A 20,216-nucleotide genomic window follows, 5' to 3' on the forward strand; every position below is an offset into this window, starting at 1 on the left:
AATGTGTCTTTTGTTTTATTATTGACCATTCTGAACAATGAACAAAGCCTTAATACAGTTGCATAGAGACGGCAAACATGATCATATAGTTATGAATCTAATGACTATGTGGAAGAGGCAGAGAAAAGCTGACGCCGAGACTAACCTAATGGATGGAATATCGCTTATGACCTTAAGCTTGATACAGAAACTGCCTACGATAAAAATAAACTGGCACGAATCGGCAACTATGAAGTATAACAGGGGACCAATATTGGCTTTTGCTAAGGAATCATCTTATTTTAGCGCTCAAGGCAAGGGGGGCGTTTCGAGAAAACTGACTGGCCTCTTGGCACTCCTGATGTCGAAGTTATGGCAAAGACCCCTTGATTTCGTGTACGAGCTTTAGTCCCAATATGCGATGCAACTATGCCATTTCACAGAGAATCAACTCGCCTAGAAAGTAGATACCGGTTCGTCTTGATGTGTCGTAAAATCGGGTATCACTCCACATTTCATGTCGATACGGTAGTGTCTGCATACATCTCTGTAAAGACAGGACTTACCAAGTGGGTGTCTTCTCTCAACTGTTTGAATCAAAACTCATGGCATGAAGAGCATATGAAACTTAATTGGCAATTCTTACCTTAGGCACAGAACAAGACTGAGTCTTTCACTGCGCCCTTCCCTTACCGATCATGACGGATAGAGCTTTACACCAACATAACTTTATAGCGACAGACATAGCAGAGGTAATGAAGGCGGTAATAAAGGCAGTAAATATAGCATACATTGCTTTCAGTAAAGGTAGCAAAGGAAGTCAAGGCAGTAAAGGCAGAAAAGCATGAGGACCTACTACACTAGCCTTCCTATCTTTGACAATCGAGATCCGAGACGGATAGGCTTATTAGTAACTACATGTTAGTTTAGTAGGGCTCGCGTGGGAGGCTGTCAAAATTGTGGACAAATTACCATTGGATGTAAATTAAACTTCCTCGCCGTTCGCGTGCCGCCCGTAAGCTGTCGCTCTCTTAGCCGCTGACCCGGTTTTGGGCTATGTTGCCGTATTTGGATCTACTGCAGGGCTGCTACTAACTGAGTCAAAGAAGGGGTCGGCATATAACTAAGTAGCTGCCTCCCACCGGCCTCCATCTGCCAGTAGTCGTTCTACATACTTACAACTAATCCCAAAGGCTATTGATTGCCAATTAAGTCTACTACTCTCTTGCCTTGCCCTCCAACAATTTTTGGATGACTTGTTAGGGCCATGGAAAACATCTTCTACTCGCCAGACTCTCTCCAGCCTACGATTTCAGCCAGCTTCGAAGACGACGATTCACGCTGGCAGGCTGTACAAGAGCGTAATATTCGTGCTGATGGAATGTTTGTTACTGCAGTGCGCAGCACCAAAGTCTACTGTCGACCGGTCTGCAAATCCAGACATCCTCGCCGCTGCAATGTGCTATTCTTTGTAACGGGACAACAAGCACAGCTAGCAGGTTTTCGCCCCTGCAAACGCTGCAAACCGGAACTCGATGGCTGTATGCCAGAAGATCCCGCCGTTCAGAAGATTCGGGAATTACTACAGGAGTGGGAGAGAGCAGCAGTCAGTAACACTGGTCCCAGCCAGTTAAGCCTGAGCCAGATGGCGAAGCAGGCCAACGTTTCGAAATGGTACTTTCATAGAGTCTTTAAGAAGTTTGTTGGCGTGACTCCAGTCCAGTATCTGAGGATGTGTCGGAACACGGTACAGGGGCAAAATCAGGATATGAATTGGCTGGATCAGCTAGCTGATGGTCCAGTCGATTGGCTGCATCTGACGGATAAGTTTGCGGATACAGAGAATCCAGCAACGGAAAACCCTTTCAAGATCCCCGATGAAGGCAGTCTAGCCGTTGGTGGGGATTTTTATTTCCATAATTAGTACATATGGTGCGACGAGGTAATACGAAGAATGACAGAACAGAGAAATCGTCGTTTGTTGTTGAAATAAAAGTTCTGATGTGGAGCTTCATCACCACAACCGCCTTGTCCACTTTCTCCGTCCTTATAGAAATAAGCAGTCAACAGCCAGGTAAAAGCAATTGAAAATGTCCATGAGAGAAGATTCATGATTGAATCATAGAGTGTTACATCGGATTGCATTAGGACGGGCACGACAATTTGAGGAAGATGAGTGCATTCCACGTGTTCGGATTTGAGTAGCGGAATTAGGGGCGGCCCTCACTCACCAAGGCGGCGGCTCTCGCTCTTCGTCGATCTCCGGCATCACACTTGAACGGTTTTGGTGCACAATCCTGGAAAGGAAGAGGCTCAGCGGTATTATCATCCCGGCTGTTCTCACAGTAACGCCATGTAACGCTAATGCTAGCATGAAGAAGAATAGCAGCGATTTCTTAGGGTTAGCGAACCGACACCCAGTTTATATCCTACAAACACCTGAGCTAGCAAATCACATGTGTTTCAATCATCCCAACAAGGTACTGGTTAGCGTCGGATTGGGATGGCGCCCAGCTGGCTCTCGTACCACAGGGAGTCTGACGGTCAAGGATTGCAAGGCAGCCAAATTCTTTGCAGACAAGCTGGGGTTGGCCAACGTCGATACTTAGCCTCTTTGGTCAAAGTCTCCCCCAAAAACTCACTCGCGGCGTTGCTTCCTGACTTAGCATGTGAGCCCTCCTGTATCCTGATTCAACGCCCGATCCAACGCCACCCGCCTGAGCAACGCCTCGCGTCGGCTAAGATTTATCTCCCCGGCTTTTCGACACACCTGTGTTTTCAGAACTATTCTCATTGGGAAGGCGGCGTGAGATTTGTCATAAGAAGTAACTATTTGCGCCCTACAGCCAACCGCTCACTTGCAGCCTTTGCCCGAAAAGTTAGCCGACCATAGGCATAATAATAGTGCATATTAATTGTCCGGTCACGAAAGCCTCTTCAAATTGAGGTCATATGAAAGAATTAAAGAAACGAACTGCCGGGGCACTGATCAACGTCATCGTCAATGGCTTCAAAGACTTTGTGGAGGCGTGCTGCATGCATATCAAGCTCTACGTGGATCACATTAGCTCTCACTCAATCTGTGGTAAATACAAGATACAACATAAATCATACCCTGACGGACGACGAGTTATGAAATTTCATCTCAGACTTGGCTTCAATAGAATGTAGCACGATTGAAAATGGGAAAATGATGTCTTACAAGCACTATCACAACTTGGTATACCGATTCTTGCCTACTGAACCGAACTAGACCGTATTTAAATGGTAGTAAAGGTCTGGACGCGACAAATTTTCATAAAAAATCTGTATAAGCTTGCGTAGCATAATGCATCTTCACAGGGGCATGGTGCTATACATCTCTCTAGATCCCTACCGATGCTCCTCGAGGAACCCACTACCAATGCTCCTCGAAGAACTCACTTCTACCAATGCTTCTCCAGGGATTCCTTTTGCTAATGGCTTAAATACTAAAGTAGAGAGGCCGGGAATGTTCGCATTTTTTCACAACATTCCACGTAAATTACGCGTCAATTGCCGTGTTGTGAGCTGTGTGGCGTCGTCATGAATGACACACGTCACTCGCCAAAGGGAGAGGGGTGTGTCAAGCTTGTGGATTTGCTGTTCTAGAGATTTAGGGGCTGCAAGTACATGTTCGTGGTAGTATCATATTGTCTGTACTGGATAAATTAGCGCAGTCACTGCTCCCAGCCATTTGAATATCCATTGTATTCGAACGCGCGTGTTGGCCATACATGGTGATCAAGAGCATCAATAAAGTGTCACAAAGACTAAACAGCAGGTATATTTACGGTATACCATGCTGTATGATTGTTATTGTCATGTATTAGATCTCCTTTCCGTTCTCATCGGCGAGGAGAGGGGGACAGATGGTTTGCCACTACTCGTAGTTGGCGCCAGGGAGATATCCTGGCTATTAATAAAATTTTCTGCTGCCCCCAGCAATGACCCGTGTTTATCTTTCAGGAGCCAATGGGAAATGTCAAAACACTCGTCGTAGAAGAAAGTAAAATCCAGCCCGTCATTATCGAGGCATCTTCACGAGATTTGATAGGCTCACAGACTCTGTCTGCTAGGCCAGAAGAACATTCATCGTCTTCCATTAGACTGTTTATATAGCAAAAGAAGCCCACTCTGATAGATTCACTCCTACCAGATCATCAATGTATTTGATTGCATGTAACCTGATTCTTACTGTTGCTGCAATCACGCACAGTGGCGAGGAATGACTCGCCAGAAACTTGGGCGCGAACCATCGCGATACACATCAAAAGCAACAGCAACAGGCATGAATGATTCCAAAGAATATCATTGAAACGCGTTGTTTTCTTCCATTTAAAATATTTCAGTTACAGCAAGCTGCCTTTCGTTGCGTACGACGAAATACACTCGTCTCATTGCCGAGCCTCTGGGTGAGATACTTAAATTCACGCATGATCCCCTTTTTGATAGGTTCTAAATTACGCCCGGCTTTGGTGGCAGTTTGTCGTAGGCAAGAGAACGGATACTACTACATTCCCCCGCTGGTAGCGATAGATTTTACATAGGATTTCTATTCTTCGTGCATGAGCTTTGAACGAGAGCTCTCGAGAAAACAGGAAGCGGACAGGGGACGTCAACTCGAAACTGTGTGAGCGATGACGAACTAAGTTTGACTACGGCATTCTCTTCTATGGCCGAGCAAATCTAATACTTGGACAGCGTTGTTTGTACTATGAAGCAAAAGTGGCTGTACACGGCATGCCCCTGACCCTTGCCAAACAATTCTGTCGTCGTCATGATCGCACTACAAACAGCTTGCAACGACGTAACAGAGTGCGCACTCTCTATAAATGACAGTAACCTTCTTAGTTGTCTCTATTCGAGTATAGTTCTAAGCTCAACTCTTTATATGCTTCATACCTGCATTGAGAAAAACCAAGCGATGTTGTGATACGGCTGAGAGGCTAGTCAGCTCGTAGTGTGTGAAGTGCGGCACAGCGGCATTGTCGGCGTACCCAATGGCGGCATCTTATTAAATCTGTATTAAAAAGCACTCGTTGATGATGCGATTCATTATTGATTACCGTGATTCTGAAAGACGGCATTGGAAGGCGGCTGATAAAGAGGTCGTTCAATTTAAGCATCAATGGGTCTATATTCGCAAACTGTTTCCCACGTAACGTATGGCAACTAAACTGTGTCCAAACTTGGCCACTCTTTTGCCACTGGCACAACTCTGCCGCCAATTAAAATCACTGGCTGCACCATCAACGCCATTTGATTCCAGCATGATTCCTAAAAGGGAACCGTGGCACTCAATCTGCTTTATCACTATGGTATGACTCTGGAGAAAATACCTAGGAAACGGGCGCACGTCTAGTTCGGGCAGATGCTATTTCCGAATAGCGCGGCAAACACCTTTTGAGCTTGCTGCAGGTACAAACCCACGAAATCGGACCATGCTTTAGGTCAGCGCTCTATAAAACTTACTCAGCATGTTCATCAACGGAGATTACAGACATGTCGTCATTTGAATAGACAAATTCGATAGACGACCACCGCAATTGAACTGTTTCTTGAGAGACTGAAAGGGGCAAGGCTGCTAACTAGCAGAGCTAATGGTATGCATGTCAGCACCATAATAATACTAACTGGGCGGCGGATGTCTTACTGCCGCCTATGATGCGTTGTTGGGGCCAGGAGGTTAGTTGACAACTTTGGAGACAACGTTTACCTCATTTCAAGCCCAAAAGTTAAAGTCGAAAAGTATAAATATATGTCTCATTGGCAACCCAATCATGTTATGCTCTATAGCTTTCTTCAACATCTCTTTGGTAACCATCTGATTTGTATCCAAGTCAAACTCGAAAATGGCAAATATCACCTCAGCTATTATACCGGCCGTCAACCATCTTGCGGTTGGAGATTATAATGTCTTTTACCGAGAAGCTGGTCCAGCTGATGCTCCAACAATCCTACTGCTTCATGGATTTCCTACGTCCTCATTCATGTTTCGCCACCTAATTCCGATCCTCGCGGTGAGCTATCATGTAATCGCCTTGGACTATCCGGGATTCGGATTCACAACTGTTCCCTCCAAGTTCCCCCATACATTTGATAACATTGCCAATGTTACCGAGAAATTCTTGGAGGCTCTCCATATTTCGAAGTACGCTTTGTATATATTTGACTACGGTGCTCCTGTTGGCCTGAAGCTTGCTGTACGAAACCCCAAGAGCGTAACGGCTATTATTTCGCAAAACGGCAATGCGTACGATGAGGGCCTAGGCCCATTTTGGGATCCCGTGAAAAAATACTGGGCATCGGGAAGCAAGACGTAAGACACTCACATATTCACCAGTTGTGTATAAGCAAGGTACAATGATAACTGACACAGCATCGACAATCTAGTGATCGTGAGGCTTTGGAAGGAGTTCTCTCATTTAATACTACAGAGGGGCAATACACTGGTGGAACTACGGACGTTGCCGCTCTGGAGCCTGAATCCTGGTGGCTCGACTGGACTCTCATGGCAAACAGGCCAGGCAACGATGACTATCAGCTCGACCTGTTCTATGACTACCGGAACAATGTCAAGCAGTATCCAGAGTTCCAAGAGTACTTTCGCAAGTCTCAGGTGCCACTACTTGCTGTGTGGGGCGAGAAAGATACGATGTAAGAGAAGACAACCGAGTTTTCCGGCCCTTGTCGATGCAAACTGACTAATACGTCTATCTAGTTTTATTCCACCTGGAGCAAACGCTTTCAAGCGCGACTTGCCTAAGGCTGAGATTCATCTGCTTGATGCTGGACATTTCACATTGATCAGCAACCTAGATCAGATGGTGGGATATATACTCCCGTTCCTTGCCAAACATCTTGGCAAAGGATGTTAGTAAGATATTACATCTAAGGCATTGTGCCAGAAAAGAGGAAAGGAGTGTGATACATTATATATCCGAGTACATAGTTCTCAATTGTAATACTTCACATTGTAAATGAGAAATCCTAATCGTTGTGCTTGCGGCCTTAAACAAAGACATTCGACTTGTAAACTGCTCGAGAATCCATCATGGTCCACCAAAATGCTTTCTCCAAGATAGTTTATTAATTATTTCCCAAGACACACCAGTGCTTACTTGGAACATAAAGAGACTTGAAAGTGACCGAATTTGTTGGGCTAACATCCGCCTTTGCCCCTGCAGGGGTTTTAGGCCGCGGAGAAACCCCGTCGAGAGTCATGTCGCGTCATCTTGCATACAGGGGCTTACATGCTTTACATGTCTGGTCGTACTGTAAGCGAGGTGAGACTCGTGTTATCTGGGGCAAGTGATTTTGCTGACGAAGATGGCAGGCAAAACTCTCATCAATTCTACTCTAGTTTCCAACTGCGTGAGATTAAGAAAGAAAATACTTGCTATAATGATAATTCGAAGACCGTGTTAGAGTCTCAATACCAAATGTTTCGGTGGATACGCGTCAACATCTATGTGTGCTCGCTGTACAGGAATGCAACATCCAGAAATACCATAAAATTCCAAGACGGCAAGAATTTTGTGTATAAAATGTTAACACAGAATAGAATACAAGGAAATTGTTTAGGTCTACAGGGTTAATCAGTTCCATGTTCTCATCTATGCATGGCTTTCACAACACTCTTCGTACAGTTCGCGCTGACATTGTGATCTCAGCTTCCGTTCCCCGCGATTTTGGCAAGCATGTCCTCGTATTCTCGTCGATGAAATAGACATCCAAACATATTCGTTTCTTATACAGAACTCAGGCTGTCGATATTCTACATGGTCATCACAAGACAGTCACGCGTAATCGCTTTATCGACACTCATACACTAAAGGGTCCTTCATCGTGGAAATGCGCGGGACCAACTTCCGGCCATTAGCCAATTTGAGACAGTCTATACTGACTTACAGTGGCTTGCATAGAGTTCCTTCCCACAAGTTGCTCTATTGCTTCAGGATAGTCTCTGGAGCAGTAACTAACACTGCTCGCCTATACTATTGCCATTTACCGTTAGTACGGTATGTCTCCAAAGCAATACTTAACGACGATCAACTCTAGTTTGATGCTGAGGTGATGGGCGTTATGTTTTCACGAGGATAGTGCCAGCACTAGTTGTAAAACACCTCATAGCCCTACGGGGGCAAATCAATCAAGAGCTCTTCGGCTAGGCTGGATATTCATCGAGCTGTCGATTGTGGCGTTTGGGGTAACACCACATTAGCAGAAGCCATGGCGACAGACAAGCTCATGTTGGCGTGGATGGTGGGGGCGGCCGTTAGATGCTCAAAAAGCCAACTGGAAGATTGCCACTTCGTGCTGAGAGAAAGATTCCATCTGGAAACCCATGAGGGCTCCACAAAGAAGCTTCCGCACTTATTGCAGTTCCAAAGCAACAATTATTGCAGGCGAACCATGTCCACCATGGCCGCCTAACCCACATGTGGATAATGCAAGTGACTGAATCCGTCGTTGCTATGCTGTTGTGGTTGTGTTCTTAGTCATCATGGTTTTTGGGCAAATACAGCGAGATGCTTGTCTGTGGTTTGCTCTAATAGTAATGACTTCAACACGGAGTTGTGTGATGTCAGCGGCAGCATTGCAGCCAAAGAGTTAATGCTTGCCAATCCTGTTTCTCGGCTGTCGGGTTATTTCATAATTTAAAGACATAAACATGCCTATGAATGCCAAGTCGTCCGTATTTCGATTGGTAACAATGCAGTAAAACTTCGCTTCCGGACGAACTCGGGCGGCTGAGGAAAATGCACATGTGCCAGCTCAGCATTCTAAGAGTGCAACACAAGTTCAATCTACCCCAGTGTATCTTTCGTAACTAGCTTGGCCACTAATTCATCTCATGCGGCGCGAAAATTACTCCCAAATGGCTGACAAACTTTTTTTCGTCCGCGGTAACCTACGTAATTAGGTTTCATAGCTGTGCCCGAGTCTGCTGGGAGAATTACACCAGTGGGCGGTGATCAGGATTCGATTCCATATGGCTTCTTGGCGTTCATTTGTTGATTCCATTGAGATGGAGATATTGAGAAGGCGTAGGGATATATAAACACAAAGATAGATGCCTTCTCGAGAAGAAACTTCAGAAACAACAATAAAACAGAATCACAGTTTATCGCTGCATCCAAAAGTACTTCCGAACTTTATTTCCACTTTAGTCGATATCTTCCATCTCGATCGCACACAATGGCTGAAAAGGTAGCTATAACGCATACAATGAAAATAAATTTCATACTAACATATAATTGTTCAGTTCACTATTTATTCGTCGGTGCAAAGCCAATGGGTTGGGGTTATGCTTCTTGCGCTTGAAGAGAAGGGCCTCAAAGCAAATGTAGATTACGATGTCAAAGAGATTACGCTGTGTAAGTCTCAAGCCCTCATATTATCGCCGCTACGGACAGTTCTAACAAGTCTCTGCTTTAGCAACTGGCGACAATTTCGCCCCGGAATATATCGCCATCAATCCCAATGGCACAGTACCTTCTCTTACTGCTCCATCGCTCAGCAAGCCTCTCATTGAAAGCGCCGATATTTTGAGATGGATCGACTCTCATGGGACCAAGACCCTTGTACCGGAGGATGAAAAACGTTCCAAGGAAATTCTCGAACTTATGCATTCTTCTTCAATGACTACCAATCTCATCTTGTTCCAGGCACGGGATCCTGCCGAGATGGAAGCCAAGAAAAATAGTGGCTGGAACGGATTCCTCGAGGGGCGCCAGGCGCGTCTGGAGAAGGAACTTGCCGCACAACCTGAACATCCATTCTATGTCTCGAAAACTGCGGAGAATCTTGGCATTACATCACTGTATCGCGCCAAGGTTGGACCCGAACATGAGGGTCTCTATCATATGACAGATGAGATGTACCGCACCATGGCTGCAGGCCTCGATAAGCTGGAAAGTCTGATCGCATTACCCTTTGCGGCTGGCTCTCGAGTCAGTGAGGCCGACTACAACACGGTTCCGTGGCTTGCACATGCCATGATGGGAGCAGATACGCCGGTGACAGCAATTCAAGACTTTGGTCCTTTGGAGAGGTTGATCCAAAAGACTGTGCCAGATTTCAAGATTGGTCCGAAAACGAGGGAGTGGTGGTCAAATGTGGCAAAAACAGAGGCTTTCAAAAAAGTGTATCCAGTTTTGCATTAAGTCATTGTCGTCGATTTGGCCCGGCGTGATAGAAATTGGCCCAGCTTTTGCTGGGAGACCCATCAATCATGGGCTGCTTGTCAAAAGTTAACACATATGAGATTGTATTAATAACGCACTTTATCCAATAACCATACCTCTGTCTTATTCCGAAACTGTTACAGTTAGTAACCAATGAGTGATGCGCTTCAACATTGCATTTGCCAGCCGGTTCTGGCTCTCCAACGTAACATGGGCAGACTAAATGGTCCAAACGGCGTAACGAAATATCCATAAAATCACTCGACAATTTAACGTGATAATAGAGTGTCAGGTCTTGATATTGGAAAGGTGATGACTGGAGCCTGGCTAGACAGTCGGGATGCAAATTGGCAAATGATTTGGATGGCCATGAAAAGATGTTCATATTTGGTATTGACGTCTGTCTCTTTTTACGTTTGGAGGCCCAAAGAAAGAGAAATAACTTAGTTCAGATTCAGATTGATGGGTCATAGGCTACGATTGTAGACACTTATTGCCAATGTAATGTCCTGATTCTACTGCCATTGTAAAAAGGTTTGGCAATATACAGCCTATTAATGGAGGGCAAGCGGAGGACAGAAAAAGAGAGACCAGCAAAATCTCGAAAACCCACGAGTTAAACTATTGAAAAGAGTAGCTGCTATATATATATTTATCTAGTAACTACTACTATATCTATATTTCTCCCGTAACTACTACTATATTTATATTTTTCTAGTAACTGCTACTATATCTATATATCTTTACTAGTTACAATTATATTTTATATATTGAAGTTCCAGCTAGGTGAATAGGTGTTCTACGAGCTAGTTGTTTACTTCGATCACTGAATATATGTACGTATTCATCTTGCGGTCTCGCTTTTTCTGACCTTCGCTGGAGGGGATACAACAATTTAGATTATCCTATCTGTAGTAAAATGAAACGGAAAGAAGTGAAAGCAATCTTTCACTTCGTTTCCACCACTTCTGACTCAACATGTGTTTCATATGCATCGACCTTTTCCGATGCAAATTTCCGAGCAGACACCTTCTTTGCAAACAAAATATCGAGTTCTTCGTATGTTCTGCCTTTGGTCTCTGGTAGGCGAAAGTAAGCCCAGATGAACGTCAATAGAGCTGTGCCGCCCCTGATGACAAATGTTAGCTGATTCACTTCTGATGTTCTCATTTGGCTTACCAGAAGAATCCTGTCTTTCCAGATGCGTTCCAAGCAGTAGGGTTCATAAAATATGGTTCAAGGACCTGTGAAACAATGTTTATGATCTAAAAGGCATCAGCAGTGTACGTGTAAAAAGAAGCTTGGCCTTGGATATTACCTGATAGGCTGTCCTGGCCAATGACACTGTAAGTGGTCGCAGCCTGATGGACGATGTCTCGGATACAATTGCATACGCAAGAGGACCGACTGTTAAAGCATATACGAGAAGCCAAAAGATGCATAATGCCGCCTCTGCCCAAATGGCGTTCTTGGCGGAGGTCGCAGCGTTTATGATTCCGATAACGAGGAGTGTGGTACACAAGATACCTTGGCCCGTTACGTACAAAGTTCTGCGGCCGAAATGGGTGATCAAGAACCAGGAAAATACTGTTCCCAGGAAAGCAATAGCCGTTCCACCCAAGTTGAGCTGATATGCGTGATCTGGGCTCATGCCAGCTGTACGAGATATGTTAGCATAATGGCAACTGGCATGCTTTCGTTTTGACTTAGGCGATCTTACCTGTCGTAAAGAAATAACTAGGGGAGTACGCAAATGAGCTTCCTGAAAGAATCTGTCCAAAAAAGGCCACGCAACAAATTTCTGTGCGGCGAAGGTCAGTGCCTCTGAAGCACTCGATATAAGATTTGCTTTCTTTCGCCTGAGTTTCTTCAATGTTGACGGTGTGTATCATCATAGCAAGCTGGCCATTAATTTGGTCTTCAGTCTTCTCTCCTCCTAGACGTCGTAGGCTCTTCTTGGCCTCATCTACTCGGTCTTTGCGCACAAGGAACCAAGGACTTTCGGGTGCAAAGAAGCAAACTATCATGAGAGGGACAGGCCATATCCATTGGATGGCAAATGGAATACGGTATGCCCATTGATCCTGGCGGTGGATGAGTCCCTCAAGCACACCTGCTGCGATGAACTGGCCGATTGCCCAACACAAGTTGACATAGGTCGTGAGGTAACCTCTGAGATTTGTCGGGCAAACCTCTGACGCATACGATGGACTGGCGACTGCAAAAACACCCCAACTCAGACCGCAGAGGATTTGACCCACTAGTAATACCGCTGCGGAGTTGGCGAAAAACACGATGAAGACGAAAGCGTTCATAAAGAACAACGCTCCGATCATCACGTATCGGTAACCGAGCTGAGACACAAGATATCCGTTTAAGATACCACCTGACATTCCCCGTCCTTATTAGTAACACAAAAAGGCCACGAGCACGAATAGGGTCAATACCGAAAATTGCTCCAACGGTCGAACCCATATTCAAGCCAGACTGCCAAGGTGCTGAGACCTGGTATCCCACAGTCCCTCCATGATCTGTTCCATATTTCTTCGCGAACTCTGGATATCCTTCATGCGTCCCACGTCAATGTCAGAGTCTTAGTTTCAGTCAAGGGCATATGTATCTTACCAAAGAAATTCCCCATGAGGATTGTGTCGTAACCCTCCATAATGATACTCATAGAGATCATCATGGACCAGAATACAGCCTTGCGGTTGCTTTTCAAGGCCTGCAGTAAGGTCTGCGAATGTTCTTCGTCGGAGGCATGCTTGGCATCGACGATGGCGCCTTCACCGAGAGTCTCCTCAAGATGAGTGGCCGCCGCCTTTGTGATGTGGACTTCTGCCATGGCAGCAATGTAATACGGAAGATTCTCCAACCACTAAATTTAGGTCATGAACGCACCAGACCAGATTCCAAAGGCCTTAACTTGAGGGCCACAATTGTGGACATGTACCGAGTCTTATACAGATTGGAAAGGTATGAAAGTTGGGCGAATACCGGTCAGCTGGTATCATTAGCTCGTACCACTTTCAGGATCGAAGGTAATTGGAGCGCCAAACAGCACGTCTAGGAATAGAAAGAGCCCAGACCGCACCAGATCGCCCTGTGTCTGTCATTTCTGGAACGTTATATCAATTATCCACACGGTTAATCAGTATTAGCCTATACTCGCAGTAGTGCTCATATCGACATTACAAGCCATCGAATCCATGCGCGTCTCGGTAAGCCTTTAGCTTTCGATGATTGATGGGCATATCGACTGATGCTTTTGAGATGGCTTCAAATGCTTCTCAACCCCACGTTTGCCCCTCTTTTACCCGAGCAGTGAACATGGTTGGCATTCCTAGTGTACGGAGTGCATGTAAGTTTGGACGCGGATGATTACGTTCCGTGGTTGGATAGGCAACTAGTCACCCACGGCATTACACTGATGACTTGACGGTGCTACTCCGCAAAGTCCACAGGGATATATGGGCGGTTAGAATGTTCGTTCCTTTGGGGAGCTGCCTCTCTCCGGCTGTCGCTATGTTTTACGACTCAGCTGTACCACGTGAGTACGTAGTACTGTGTGTAATTCATCGCCCACAAGAAGCTTTAGATGGACCTCATCGGAAACAATGGCAAATTAGATCTTGTCTCGTTAGCCGGCCATTCAGATTTCAGGTTGCAGTTTGCTTATGGTCATCGGCCAGTTGCCCCTCTACCGGGGTCTTCTACTAATCATCCTCGCTCAGAACATGGCACGACCAAACACACACTTCGGACTTTCTGCATCCTAGAACGCGGGGATAGACTGTAGCGTTACGAGATCGCATGCATTTACAAAATAACTACTCCGAAGCTACTGCGTAATACTCCGAACTTGTCGGTCAAGATGCGGTGGGGTATCCCAGCTATATGAGACACCGTGCGAAGTAGGACTGCCTGCTCTAATACCATGCTGCTCGCTATCCCCATCTTAAGCTGCCTGCGGTATTCATAATTTGATGCTGATACCAGTGTCTCTTATATCTGCTCTTATCATAATATGAGCGAAGCCAGCACAAAAGGTATTGGGAGAGCTACAAAGCTTTGCTCCGACGGCGTTACTATAACGCTAGACGCCTCGAGTTGGCCGAAACTGGTTGGAAATAATCACATCAGCTAGATCATAATGACTTGATGCTCACGAAAGGGCGCATATTGACCCATAAAGCTATTGAAAAATGACCATGTGGTTTTGTAACGAATAGCGTCATTCTAAACGCCTCAGGAATTCGGATATTGCTTTTTGGCCATTATCTCTCCGCCAGTAGGTGAGCTTCGCATCTTGAATTGTATTTTTCATAGTGATGCAAACGCCATCAGAAAGTCCTTGTTGACTGCCGCCTTCAAGACGATGGCTGCAAGAAACACTGCAAGTCTCCAGCTCTACGATCTAAGTTATGATAGAGTTTAAGATCTAATGTGCTCCAGATACTCGGTACAGTTTCCCTCCATTACGGTCTTCGCATCATTGTATACCGAGCATCCATGCTCGCACTCGGGTCATCAACCCCGAGCTCTCAACGCCACCATACGGGTCAACGTCTCAGGTTTATCAGATGGCCCCGCTAAGCACAGAGTGGTATTAAACTCCGTACTTTATATGCAAATGCCATAACATTCTGCTGAGTGGTACGATTGGTGGAACTCGGTATAACGCTTGACATCGGCAAAATGTCTTCTTAGCGCTCGTTGACTTCTCCGAAGGCCCCATTCTGGGAACATTACGGAGCTCAAGATCTTGATCATTATTAGAGCGCTTCAGCGACAGCCGAGATTTTAGCCTAAACGCAAGAAGCATCCAACTGATCATTACCACCTGAGAAACATCAAGCCATAGAAGCCCTCTTATTAGCAACTAAGCAGAGACATTTTATTTATTTCCGTGGCCGCTTCCGCAGGTATAACAGCTATACCGGGCAGTTGGCCGTAACAATCGCCAAACGAGAGAGGCGCAGTTGCGAGAAAAGACAAAATGACAAAGTTTAGGGATGGCATGTGGCTTCCCATAGAGGGGAAGAGGACGGAATATGCAGAGGATGTATATACCATCACAAAGCGGGCGGATGGTCGAGCCTTATCATTACTATGTCCGACGAAGCACGTTCGTTCGCGGGGTGATACTCTAAACCTGCCTACTGTGACACTTGTAAGTATACCTCAAAATTTAGGTACATGGGTTAATATGCTGATCTTTTCAGGATATTGAAGCCGTTTTTGATGGCGTGATTTCTGTTGAAGCCACTCACTGGTCTGGAACTGCAAAGAAGGGTCCTGACTTCGATCTTTTCCCTCAAGGAAAGCCTCAGGACGATGCTAGTATTTCTGTGTCAGACAAAGGGACGACAATTGCGTCAGGATCTGTGAGCGCCACGATTCATCCTGACCAACATACGTTTGATATCCGCTTCCACGCAACAGATGGATCTAAGGCTTTAACATCATTACAAAACCGCAGCGTGGGTTTCGCTTATGGTCCAGCCCCCAGTACCCCTCTTCAGCTCGATGATATGAGAAACTTTGATCACTATATGTTCACCCAGACAACACTTAGCGTGGGTGAGACTGTACATGGACTTGGTGAACGTTTTGGCGCATTTAACAAAGTTGGCCAGAGCGTCACTCTATGGAATTCGGTACGCCTTGACACTTGCCACGTCCTCCACTGATACGGTTGACAGCACGTCATGCTAACCAATACTAGGATGGCGGCACAAGTTCTGAACAGGCCTATAAGAACGTGTCGTTCTGGCTTAGCAGTCGGGGATATGGCGTCTTCATCGATACTCCAGACCAAGTTGACCTGGAAGTTGGAAGCGAACGCTCATGCCGGGTACAAACCAGCGTCAAAGGTCAGCGTCTCAAATGGTATCTGATTTACGGGCCTTCGCCAAAGGAGGTTCTGTATAGATACACCACTTTGACTGGTAGAGCGGGTAGAGTCCCGGCTTGGAGTTTCGGCCTGTGGTTGTCTACGTCATTCACAACTAGTTACGATGAGAAGACTGTCAGCTCATTTCTCGAGGGCATGGCAGCTCGTGATATTCCTGTCGAGGTGTTTCACTATGATTGCTTCTGGCTCAAAGCATTCCACTGGTGCGATTTTGTTTTTGATACGGAAATGTTTCCAGAGCCTGCAAACATGATAAGCCGCCTCAAGGCTAGCGGTCTGGTCAACAAGGTATGCGTCTGGACGAATCCATATCTCGGCCAGGCTTCGCCCGTGTTCAAGATGGCAGCAGAGAAAGGCTATCTATTAAAGAGAAAGAATGGTGATGTCTGGCAGACGGATCTGTGGCAAGCGGGAATGGGAATTGTGGATTTTACGAATCCTGAAGCTACAAAATGGTTTGTTGGCTGCATGGAAGCTCTCTTCGACACCGGTGTCTCTGCCATTAAAACAGACTTTGGCGAAAGAATCCCAGTCAATGAGGATATACAGTGGCATGACCCAAACGTGGACCCCTCAAAGATGCATAATTATTATTCCTTCATCTACAACAAGGTGGTGTACGAAGCTCTACAGAAGCGCCACGGCAAATCTGAGGCCGTTGTATTTGCAAGAGCTTCAACTGCAGGCTGCCAAAGATTCCCTCTACAATGGGGCGGAGATTGCGAGTCGACTCCTGAAGCAATGGCTGAGTCACTCCGCGGCGGCCTGTCTCTTGGCCTATGTGGTTTCTCCTTTTGGAGCGTGGATATTGGAGGCTTTGAGGGCTACCCGTCGCCGTGGATATACAAACGATGGGTTGCCTTTGGCTTACTAACATCACATAGCCGTCTTCATGGTAGTAACAGCTACCGTGTTCCCTGGACGATTGACAACGATGACCCGGGAGAACAGAGCTGCGCGAAGACGTTGGCAAGATGGACTGCTTTAAAGGCCCGCCTCATGCCTTATTTATATGCGCAAGCGGCAGAATCTATTGCAGGAGGCCTACCATTAAGTGTTCGCGCCATGTGCTTAGGTATGATTGATTATCATGAAGTGCGAGCAGTATGAGTGCCAGTCGCTAACATTTGTTTCTAGAGTTCCCGGAAGACCCAACCTCCTGGTATCTCGACCGTCAATTCATGCTGGGATCCAAATTACTGGTGGCTCCAATTTTTGAGGAGACTGGAGAAGTAGAATTCTACTTGCCCGAAGGTCGATGGACGAATTTTTTCACTGGGGAAGTAAAATCCGGACCCAGGTGGGTGAAAGAGAAGCACGACTTTGACACATTGCCACTTTACGTCCGCGAGAGCACTATTTTAATTCTAGGCAAAGAAGGTGAACGACGGACGGTTTATAATTACCTTGAGGACGTTGAAGTTCGTTTGTATCAAGTCAGCACTGGCGCTGAGGCCCAGTTGGTGGATAGCGAGGGCAACGAAAAAGGCACGCTGACAATCGATGCCAACAATGCTGTTGCAGGTCAAAATCTTCTCCAAGGCAATCCAAGTATTCAGATTATATCTAAATAATTCAAAAAAGAAGATGAATGATGGTTTGATGTCATAATTTACGCGAGAAAGATCAGTCTTCTCAACAAGTCGTGGCTAATTTTTTAATTTCTTTTGGGCAACTCCCTGATCAAATTGTCTAATAGTCTGCCAATTTTATACCCGTTTCCTTGAGGTCGGTGTGTAGGAATGTTTCTAAAGCTTCTATATCTTATCGTCTTGCAGTAATCCTTCTATTTTTGGTATGAGTAATCCAACAATAGTTCTCGCTTGTCATTCAACTGGCTCAGTTTAAAATATCTCTCACAGTTGTAGCTACGTATGCATGTCAGCGATCTTGGAATGACATAATTTACATGTCAATGTTGAACTTACCTCCAGCATGCGGTGCCCGTCGCTAGTCTTTGACATCCGCGTACATACTCGCGGAGATCCTCGTTAAATTTCTCGTCAGTTTTGCTCCAAGGAAGCCTCGCCTCCGCGGCCACACAAATCTCATAATGCTCTTTCAAAATACCAAGTACTTTGTCTATGGCCTCTTCAATCGATAGGTTGTTGGCGTTCACGAAAAGGAAGCAAAGGTTCTCAAGTTGGGAAACGCGCTGAGAGGGGGTTAACCACCAAACGCCTTTGTACGTGAACACAAGTGAATATTGAACACAAATTAATGTTCAACACATGTGAATGTTCAAATAGAGATGGTGACTCACAAATTCTTTCTGGGAGCTTTGGACTTCGTTGACAAGAATCGTCAACTTGGTACACTCCAAGACAATCTCCTCCATGGCTTCGTGCCTGCGCACCCACTCCGGGAGCTCAAACTCCATTGCAAATTCGTTTTGCGTGATAGAAGGGATGGCCTAAAAATAAATGAGTTTATTATTTTAAACCTTTGAAAATATTATTAAAAGAAAAAGAAAGTGCTAAATAAAAATTACTTACACCAACGTCATTTGCACGATTATTGAAGTGATCCCATGGATCTGGGAGATGATCGGCCTCTCGGACATGCTGCTGGGTACTGGCTCCATTGATGTAGTCGTGCAGCTCCTTTCTGAGGCGTTCTATGGAACCAGGCCCCATGCCCTTTCGGAGATCTCTGAGGATAGGATATAGTATCTCCACGGTACCTCGGGAACCTGGTGGAGGTGTGTAATTGGGATTAGGACCGAGGCAATCGTCAACACACTTGTTTGTCTCAGCGCAACACTGTAGTGTGCCTTCTCTGTCGTGTGTAAGCTCACCCCCAGTGTCAATCTCTATTGGACAAAGTCAGCGTCAAAATGTCGGGTATTACTAGCTGTAGAGCTTTGTACCATCGTCCCAAAAGAATATCTGCATCACATATTAGCTTGGTATCATGAAGGGATCATGAAATGGGACTGAATATCAATGCATACCCAGTAAAGAAACTGTGAAAGCACCAGCATCTTGTCCTTCTTGCAGTGAGGGTAGTAAATACCCGTTAGGAGGGTATAGTTGCCGCGGGCTCGATGCTTAGCTTTCTTCTCCTCTGCCACGTTGACGCTTTGAATACAAGTCAGCACAAGATTGTCAATATGAATAACTTGAGACTCACGTTTTGAGCCATTCGTCAATTTCCAAGTTGATTTCATCAATATCTGGTTGGAATTCGCTGATCCATGCAGGCATGAGAGCAAGAATATCTGGCACGAGAACTTTCTTATTCAAGACTCTCTTTATGACTTCTTTACGTTCATCAAATATCTCGGTGGTATCATTCTTGGTATGGCTAGTACCAAGTGTATGCTTCAAAGCAACATCACGTAGAAAAAAGACGAGACTCCTGAGTTGATCCATAGTATCGGGTTAGTCCAAATAATGCCGTCCTGCTCCAGGCGATGGGCTCTTGGACCTCGCTGTATTAGCAGGATATTTAACATTCTTTAAATGGGCTCTACGGATGTACGGATATCTCTTGAGCCAAGATCTTATCAAATCCATCCCCTGATACCAATGTAACATGAATCAGCTGTCAATAGCCCCTCAAAGGAACGCATTAACGTTACGAGGCCCGAAGCCGTTCAAAGAAGCTCCCAATAGATATGTAACGATGACCAAATCGATGTCTTACGATTTACGAGAACTCCATAATCATCACTTGTACGCTATCCGGGGAACCTTGGATATGCCCGCGCGACAAAGCTAAGACGAGGCGAAGGATGCTGCGGTCTGAGTGCAGTGGAGCTTTGTGTTACACAAATTACGTGATGTGCATGCAGGCAACATGGGACGAAAGATCCCATCAGCAGATCCTTGCAAATCTGCGCCTCGTTCAAACCATACTCGTAGCTGGTTAGTTTGTCAAGTGCTTCTTAACCAAAAATAATTCCCAGCGTCCGAGATATTGAGTGGCATATGCCGTACTGGGAATGTAACACCACTAAAACCCTAGGTTGATATGCAGCAAGCATCATGCATCGTTTCGTGTTTGAAGAATCTGACCGGATACTCAATAGCTCCCGTCTTCCTCGGCAGCTACTTCTTTTCCGTTAGGTCAATTCCTTTCGTATGATCCATGGCAATAAAGCTGCA

General features: G+C 45.6%; 6 protein-coding genes across 6 annotated transcripts; 4 read left to right on the forward strand and 2 right to left on the reverse strand.

The window, feature by feature from the left end:
* Window positions 1–974: 974 nt before the first annotated feature.
* V8C40DRAFT_257490 (metal binding domain of Ada domain-containing protein) lies at window positions 975–2,361 on the forward strand. Its single transcript, XM_083218506.1, has 2 exons — window positions 975–2,025; window positions 2,211–2,361. The coding sequence occupies exon 1, from the start codon at window positions 1,247–1,249 to the stop codon at window positions 1,901–1,903; it is 657 nt and encodes a 218-aa protein (XP_083067855.1). The 5' UTR covers window positions 975–1,246; the 3' UTR covers window positions 1,904–2,025; window positions 2,211–2,361.
* A 3,461-nt stretch (window positions 2,362–5,822) lies between these two features.
* V8C40DRAFT_283749 (alpha/beta fold hydrolase) lies at window positions 5,823–6,878 on the forward strand (the record flags this gene model as incomplete). Its single annotated transcript, XM_083222024.1, has 3 exons — window positions 5,823–6,319; window positions 6,394–6,657; window positions 6,722–6,878. The coding sequence occupies exons 1-3, from the start codon at window positions 5,853–5,855 to the stop codon at window positions 6,876–6,878; spliced, it is 888 nt and encodes a 295-aa protein (XP_083067856.1). The 5' UTR covers window positions 5,823–5,852.
* Window positions 6,879–9,201: 2,323 nt separating this feature from the next.
* On the forward strand, window positions 9,202–10,169 carry V8C40DRAFT_283751 (glutathione S-transferase family protein; the record flags this gene model as incomplete). Its single annotated transcript, XM_083222025.1, has 3 exons — window positions 9,202–9,213; window positions 9,269–9,380; window positions 9,442–10,169. The coding sequence occupies 3 exons, from the start codon at window positions 9,202–9,204 to the stop codon at window positions 10,167–10,169; spliced, it is 852 nt and encodes a 283-aa protein (XP_083067857.1).
* Window positions 10,170–11,138: 969 nt separating this feature from the next.
* On the reverse strand, window positions 11,139–13,466 carry V8C40DRAFT_283752 (general substrate transporter; the record flags this gene model as incomplete). Its single annotated transcript, XM_083222026.1, has 6 exons — window positions 12,816–13,466; window positions 12,638–12,754; window positions 11,911–12,576; window positions 11,509–11,846; window positions 11,370–11,455; window positions 11,139–11,319 (listed from the first exon to the last, which is right to left on the reverse strand). The coding sequence occupies exons 1-6, from the start codon at window positions 13,033–13,035 to the stop codon at window positions 11,139–11,141; spliced, it is 1,608 nt and encodes a 535-aa protein (XP_083067858.1). The 5' UTR covers window positions 13,036–13,466.
* Window positions 13,467–15,189: 1,723 nt separating this feature from the next.
* Window positions 15,190–17,681, forward strand: V8C40DRAFT_278012 (glycosyl hydrolases family 31-domain-containing protein; the record flags this gene model as incomplete). Its single annotated transcript, XM_083221021.1, has 4 exons — window positions 15,190–15,363; window positions 15,416–15,850; window positions 15,919–17,182; window positions 17,245–17,681. 4 exons carry the CDS (start codon window positions 15,190–15,192, stop codon window positions 17,679–17,681), a joined length of 2,310 nt encoding a protein of 769 aa, XP_083067859.1.
* Window positions 17,682–17,698: 17 nt separating this feature from the next.
* On the reverse strand, window positions 17,699–19,522 carry V8C40DRAFT_257499 (terpene synthase). Its single transcript, XM_083218507.1, has 7 exons — window positions 19,240–19,522; window positions 19,061–19,187; window positions 18,977–18,995; window positions 18,603–18,919; window positions 18,371–18,520; window positions 18,036–18,262; window positions 17,699–17,975 (listed from the first exon to the last, which is right to left on the reverse strand). The coding sequence occupies exons 1-7, from the start codon at window positions 19,479–19,481 to the stop codon at window positions 17,894–17,896; spliced, it is 1,164 nt and encodes a 387-aa protein (XP_083067860.1). The 5' UTR covers window positions 19,482–19,522; the 3' UTR covers window positions 17,699–17,893.
* Between the last annotated feature and the right edge of the window lie 694 nt (window positions 19,523–20,216).

The sequence above is a fragment of the Trichoderma camerunense genome (assembly GCF_050948025.1).
Source record: "Trichoderma camerunense strain CBS 138272 chromosome Unknown V8C40scaffold_25, whole genome shotgun sequence".
NCBI lineage: Eukaryota > Fungi > Ascomycota > Sordariomycetes > Hypocreales > Hypocreaceae > Trichoderma > Trichoderma camerunense.